The following is a 7,510-nucleotide window of genomic DNA, read 5'->3' as shown; positions in this document are numbered from 1 at the left end:
AAACATTACAAAACAAGCCATCTGTGACAACTGTCAGTTCAGGGCAGCATTAGGTAATAAATGAACTCACTTCAAGGAGGAACGAGGATTTAAGGTTTAAAGTTTGTATTTGGACATGGAACTGATGCAAGCGAAGAGATCAGAAAGGACACCACAAAAGTCATTGTCAGCACGGGTTCTTGAGAGGCAGGAGAACAGCTACTGCAAGAGCACTTCAAAATAATACCTCCTTGTATCAAGTATCTGACTCAGTACTTTAAATCTTGATAAAAGCTTTGTATTCCATGTTAGCTAACACAAAGCATTGTAATTGCTATATATGCAGCCTTTCCACAAGAGTCACACTACATTTATAGCTCAATGCAGTTCTGCTGGGTAGCAGACATGAAAGAAAAGATCACACTCATCTTTTATCATCAATACTTTGAGTGAAGCTTCAAGACCCAGTTCAGGCCACTGAGATGACAGAAGACTACCCAACCATAATTCATTTTCAGATGGTAAAGGAAGTGCAAACAGCATGGGACTACTAGAAGAGTGCACATGCCCTGGCCCACTCGCATATAACATCTACCCAAGCAAGGATGTGGAGAGAGCTGGGTCAATCACTGCATTAACACAAATCTGCTTAAAGACCTTTGAGTGTGAAGCTAAAAACCACTTAATTGTCAAAACCATTTGGCAGTTTGATCAGCCCTTTAGATCAGAGCCCAGTGTTGCCATCAAAAAAACCCCAAACAAACCCATAATAGAAGAACTGGTTTCATGTCTCACTTCTGAATACAAGAATGATATCATCCTTCCTAAAACCTCCAGTCTTCTCCTGCTGAGAATTGCTTCTTGGGTTGCAGAAGGACACAGATGGAAGGTCCCAAGCAGACTACATTATAATTTTGAGTGCCATTCTTTTGGCAAGAGTTGGAACCAAGTACTGCTTTTCTCTTATCTTCCCTCAAGAGGCCTTTGTAAGGTGGGATAATACTTGCTACCTGAGTAACCACTGCGAAGAGGCAAGCCTGTTTTCTTGTGGCAGTAACACAGCTAGTATTATTATACATGAAACAGCTGAAGCTCATTGCTTTCAAATCCCTTATCCAGGAACAGGGAAGAAACAGAAGAGCATGCTTTTAGAAAAGAACACCTGAACATTGCACTTCTTATCTCTTCCAAAAGGAAATTGGAATGAAATTTTAGACAGTTAAAATAGTAAAAGCCCCCACTTTGTGCTGACAGAAAGAAGTGCTGGGCAGCACCAGGCAGCTTTAGTCTGCAGGAGTGATAGATAGTCCTCTCTACAAAAAACCCAAGGCATCAGTGTAAAAACCCTTCTGTAGCACAAATAATTCAGTTAGCAAGGTTAGCAATAGCTAAAGCCATGTTCCAGAAGCTATAAAGCCAATACATTTGCATCACTGTTACAGCAGTAAGGACTCAAGGCACATTCTTTCAGCAACAGTCATTTTATTATACGCTTTGGACTGGAAGTTTACTATCAGAAAGTCAGTAGCTCTGGCACACTGAACAATTAGTGTGTATGTAACACAAATCCTATTATGTCTATTTTCATCACAAACAGTTTAAACAAATCAAAAAACCTGAACAGCTTGTTTATTAGATTTGTCAAAACAAACATTCTTTCTGGGCAATTCAGAGAGTCAGATGTCTTAATAAAGAAGTCCACATGAGAAGAACCAAATGTTACTCCCAATGAATAAGCTGAACAACATCAATGAAGACTTAGTCATATTCAGACATCTCCAGTTATGTCCTTTCACACACAAGGATTGTTCATGCACCTCAAAAGGAATTCATAGAAGCCCATACACTAGCAGTTAGAATTTATCAGCTTTGATTTCTACAGTGTTTAAGAGTTTTGGGCCATATTTCCCCCACCCCACCCCCCACCCCAGTGTTTAAGTCATCTACTGCACACATATACACACTCTTGTCTTTGTTAAATGAGTTTATAGTGAACCTATAAGCTGTTATCTTGTTCAGAGATTGTCCCAAGCCATTAAACAGTAACAACATATTAAACACAGAAGTAATGTCCTTCCAGAAAGGCCCGTCAGCAGATTTGATACAGTAATCTGAATGGAATATCTGGAAGTCTACATGTGATGGCTGCAACTCTGACAGAGCTACGAGTTCTACTCAGATGGCTTTTGCAAGGTATCAGTGATAGGAAAAAGCTGGGCTGCATTTTCACATGCCCTAGTTGCATTTACATTTCATTTTTCAGCCAAGGCTTGCTAGAACTAAAGAGTTGTAGTAATAACCCAAATGCAGTTGCTTCTCACCCATCCCTCCTATGAGGCTAATTTAAGAACCTGAAGGGGTCAGCATATAGACAACCTCAACATTTTGCTCTTCAAAAACTTTAATAAAAAGCTGCACAACTGCAGAAGGCATAATATATTTCAAGATAATTAAACACTTCAGTTGGAGTATCCAAGACCTTATGTCAAACCATAGCACAAACAGAAGTTTGTATAAAGTATTTTCAGTTATTATTGAAATAAATCCTAATGTCTCCATGCTCTTGGCAGTGTGATGTAAAAAATGGAATCACTTCAAAGTATCACCTTGTTTTTATACTCCTCTTTGAGTTGGATATATTCCTGGACTTGGAGAAATTCTGTTTGATTGGTTGTGTAGGTTGGTGTCCTTGTATACAAACCAAACATTTCCTCCCCATAAAACCGTATTAAGCAAGCCAAAGACCTGTATGTTAAGAAAAAAAAGGTGAGATTAAGGGTGTGCTTTTTTTTTTTTTTAAAAAAAAAGAAGCCAGAATATGACTTCAAGGCAAGCCAGAAGCAACCACTATCTTTGGCATCCCTTTGATTTGGACAAGACATTTCCACATGCTTTAGAGTACTACAAGCTATTTTAACAGACTTCTTTGGAAGCCAGATAGTCAACTTACTCTATCCTTTGCATGGAGTTAGACAAATTATTTTCAGTCACTCAGCACCTCTGCATATGCACATCCAGCACACATGATTAATCATTACTGGGCCAATGAATAACAGCCGGAGTTTTGAAAAGCAGGATTCACTAGGAAGATCATACAATAAGCCTCATTTGCCCTGCTCTGAAGAGTTCTGTCTACGAACATGAGCTTTATATCACTGTATTACAAGGAACCTCTATTTGATGTGTAAAAATGCTCACAGTTGATTAAAAACCTAGGTTCAGCACCAGAAGACAGAGCAGGAAGCATAGTGTTTCCTCCTTATATCAGTCAACAAACCACTTGGGTGGCTCAGTAACACATTTTAAGGTGCTCTTAGCTACAGACAGAAATAATAGAGACTCAAATGTGTCTGGAAACGCTGCATCTAACAGCTCTAGAGACAGATCCTACAAGTTGTTTCTCTTAATTTCTTTGAAGAAACAAGTTTCCTTCTAAAGAAAAAATTTGGTCAATTTTTTACCACAGTATCAATGGGCCTAAATGACTGATAACCCATAAAGCAATCAACACATAAAGCAATACATGCAATCAGTAGAACAGGGCTCTCAGGTGCCATTGGCTATTTTCTAACACATTTATTGTACCCATATGGTGGAAGGCATACATACCACAGACACATTCAGAGTTCCCATGCTGGTCACAGAAGCAAAACGACAAGTTGTTCCTGGTGCTTTGCAAGATTCAATTCCTGGAATAATGCTGGCCCCCGTGGACACTTTGATGTCAGCAAGTGCCTTTGCCCAAGCAAAAGTACTCACCAGCCACAGAAAAGCTGATATGACAGTGATAACCAAGTCCTACAGAAGACAAGTACTAGTTATTAGGTTAAAAAAATTTGCATGAATGTACACAAGCGAGCAAGGCAGAGACAGTACCAATTATACCACCAAAATAACTGCATCAGTACTAATGATCACAAGCAAATTTAGCCATTAACAATGTTGTAATTACAATACAAATTATATTCTGTGTTGATAATCAGCAACAAAACTGTATCCCTTTTGCATCTATCAAACATAAGCAATCTTATCCTTTTTGAGAAATTAGTTTCTAAAATCAGATGCCTAACACTTACATTATAAAAATTTAAGTCAAAGTTTAGAAAAGTGGAGATGACAGGAGAAAGGGCAGAGGATTTAAATCTGGATGGCTGATATGCTAAAATTTGGCTTGAAAGGTCACTAGGTCTGTTTCTGGGCATGCTCTGAAATGTCTCATTCCGAGGATCAGGGCTTTGGTATTTAAGGTGACTAAAACTCGCAAGGTAAATATTTTCCTCTGCCAATTGCATCTACACAGCAGGTGCTCTACACAGGGAAAATTCCCAGAGACTAAGAGAGGAGGTTCCACCTATGGAACAACTGTATATTCAAATACATGATACAAAAGAAAAGTTGTGGTGAAGACACTGTTCACCTGAGAAGGTGGAACTTAATTCCACTCTGCTTCAGTAACTGCATAAGGTATGATGCCATAGATGTTCAAGGGCTTTGGGTCCCCTTTTCTGCTTGAGTGCTGTAGTGGCTAGTCTGACATACTTGTGTTCACGCTTCATCTAACTTTTGGAACTACTGAATATTCATAAGTTATTCAGATATTCTTGTATTAGCAGTATTTCTCATCTCTTTGTGGTTTGAAAAGCAAAACATTAAAACATCTTAGTATTACTTACAGTTAGTGGAAACTTGCTATTTTGCTGATACACGTGCTTATATCCAATATATACCACAAGGGCAGCAATGCAGTAGAGGAATACCAACACTGCAAGTGTAACAAAGAACTGTGCAGAAGAGGAGAAGTTGCCCACAAGATAGACATCAGTCCAAGTACCACCACAGCGTTTTGGGTCTGGTGCACTAAATACAACAGTATTCAACCTGCAAAGATTATATCCTTCATGTAGTTTGTTTGCTATACAGTGGAAACTTCATACAGTCATGCTTCACAATAATAGTGCTTCAGCATTCTGATTGTGTAAGTTTACTCTAAAAGACAATTTATATTTGTATGATGTATCAGTTATACAACACAAAGATTTGTCAAGATATCTGAAGATTGTTCCTCATCCTACATTGAGATATGCAATAGCAACTTCAGGAGAAGAATCTTAATTTTATCGTTAGAGCAACTAAAGAAAGAATCCCTGATTTGGAAGCAGACTTAACATTATTTTAGAGACTGCAGTTAAATGAAAGGATCAGGACTTAAAAGGCACCGAGTTGCATTACAGCTACAAGAAAATGCAAGCACAGGAAGTTCAGTAAAACCTGTGTGAATAGCAGCGACCACTCAGTGACCAGCACAGAATCATTTCAGATTCCCACCCTCCCCTCCAAGTGCTGTTACAATGCTCAGTTTTGTGACTAAATTCTATACTTCTGTAGTAGTTTTTACTAGCTGCCCTCTGAATCCATTTCTATACTTACACCTATGCTTATTGAACACATACAGAACACAGACTCTGCGCTTGTTGTAACTGTGCAGCTGTGAGAACAAAGAGGAAGCCTTCCTCCTCATGCTCCAAAAAAGGAACTTGTCTCAACAAGAGCACTACAATGACAGTGGAGTATTTAGTTTTTATGTACCCAACACCCTCACCAAGATCATAGTGGAATAAACTGAAAAGTAATTATTTTCCATTCAGTCTTCAAGCAAAAATATGATAATGGCACATCCAGAGTAATCTTATCTGGGCCTGCAAAGCAACTACAAATCGATGAAGAAATAGGCTGTTAAAATTAATTGTATTGTTTTGCTTCTTAATTACCTTCAGTAGCACTCATGCACTGCTAGAATGCTTCAGGTAGAGTGGTACAAAGCAGTAATATAGCCTATTGCCATTTCTACCTACTTCTTTGTACAGGGCACTGACAACCACAATGCTTTGAACAATTACAACTAAATATTTATTTATTGCTACCATAGAGCAAGCCAGAGGTTTCACATGTTCATTCAGATAAATAGAGTAAATACATATTCATAGGGAGACAGATGAGGAAAAAGTGAATAATAAATAATTACTGTACGAGTGACAATGGAAGAGCTAATACTCACTTGAATGGATAAGCAAAAGCAGCTGTAACTGTTTTGTTTACCACACCTTTGCAGGAAACTAGCAGGGTAGTTTCACCTTGAAAACCTCCACATGTGGCAAAAGCAAAGATGGAAAAAATCTATAGGAATTGATACAATCATATTAGTGCACACCACTAGAGTTCAAAGGAAACAAACTCAGCATTTGGCTGAAATAGCTAATGAAGGCAAGAAATAGGGACAAAGTTAGCAATGGTAAAGTATGAAGTGATGTCAAGAGGTAACGAAAATGTTACGTTTCTATAATCCAAAAACACGAGCAACACCACTAACAAAAGCCCACTTGAAAGTTCTTTTCATTTATATTTTTCTTAGCTCTACAGCAAAAGTTTTTTGTTTTGGTGGGTTTTTTTTTTGAACACTAAAAGCCAGCACCTCTTGCAGTTGGTAAGGGAAGTATTTTTAGGAGTCTCAGACACCCAAAACTAGATTAGAGTAGCTAGAAGGTACATGCTCAGAGTATTGCACATCAGCTTGACTCTCCAAGTAGCTCTTGTCTTCCTTTTGTTCACTAGCAAAACCCTAAACCCCCAATAATCAGAACACATAACACAGAGCAGCACAAGTTACTACAACAAACTTGTAATTAACACATAGATTTTATGTATCTGAAGAACTGTTTTCTTCCCTCCCAGTCAGAGGGCTTGGCTGAAGAGCAGCCTGGTGTTGAACACCCACCACCAGTGACAGGAGGCAGGGAGCAGGCAGCCCATTAGTACACACCTCTTCAGCCTTACCCAGCTAAGACACAGGACCAAAGCCAGGCCTGGGAAAGGAGAAGAAACAGCCCCACCAAGAAAATGAGGCTTCCACCTGTACCTCCCCAGCCCCACTCACCCACTCGAGGACCTTAATGAAGCCCAGAGGCTCCAAGAGCAAGCCAAAGTCCACCCTCAAGCCAGCCATCCTAGGAGACAGCAGAGCAGCCAGCAGGGACCCACACCACCACCTGTCCACAGCTGCAGCCCTGCACAGGCACCTCCCTATAGGGCCAGCCCCTGTGCTCCGCCCTGCCACACCCACTTACCTCACACTAGGGCTGGCCCCACCCCCTGTTACCTCACGCTGGGGCTCTTCAGCCCCAAATGGGAGGGGAGAGCCCAGCTGTGTGGGGTGGGAGCCACTGCCATGGAGGACCTTGTCTGTAGGCCGGGGAAACGGTGCAGTAACTGTCACAGGAAGGAACAGCTTCGGCCATTTTGTGGAGTGAGGCAGCAGTGATGTCCGTCCTTCCTTCCCCGGGAGGCTGAACGGGCTGTGGTTGGCTGAAGCTAGAAGGTGCTGCCGCAGCAAAGGCCATGAGTGCTGCGGTGTCAGGGCTATGTGTCCTCGTGGCCAAGCCTCGCAGGAGGGATGGCAGGTAGCAGGCAGAGGACAGCACGCTTCAGAGGATCACGTATGCCGTACCTTGATTTTGGACTTAGTGATTTTATTAGC

General features: G+C 40.6%; 1 protein-coding gene across 1 annotated transcript; it reads right to left on the bottom strand.

Annotated features, from left to right (window-relative positions):
- Positions 1–2,592: 2,592 nt before the first annotated feature.
- On the bottom strand, positions 2,593–6,979 carry SYPL1 (synaptophysin-like 1). Its single transcript, XM_009584109.1, has 5 exons — positions 6,911–6,979; positions 6,035–6,153; positions 4,653–4,857; positions 3,589–3,777; positions 2,593–2,724 (listed from the first exon to the last, which is right to left on the bottom strand). Exons 1-5 carry the CDS (start codon positions 6,977–6,979, stop codon positions 2,593–2,595), a joined length of 714 nt encoding a protein of 237 aa, XP_009582404.1.
- Between the last annotated feature and the right edge of the window lie 531 nt (positions 6,980–7,510).

The sequence above is a fragment of the Fulmarus glacialis genome, unplaced genomic scaffold, assembly GCF_000690835.1.
Source record: "Fulmarus glacialis isolate BGI_N327 unplaced genomic scaffold, ASM69083v1 scaffold10108, whole genome shotgun sequence".
NCBI lineage: Eukaryota > Metazoa > Chordata > Aves > Procellariiformes > Procellariidae > Fulmarus > Fulmarus glacialis.
Note: the sequence above shows the minus strand (reverse complement) of the source record. Positions and strands in the feature narration are given on the sequence as shown.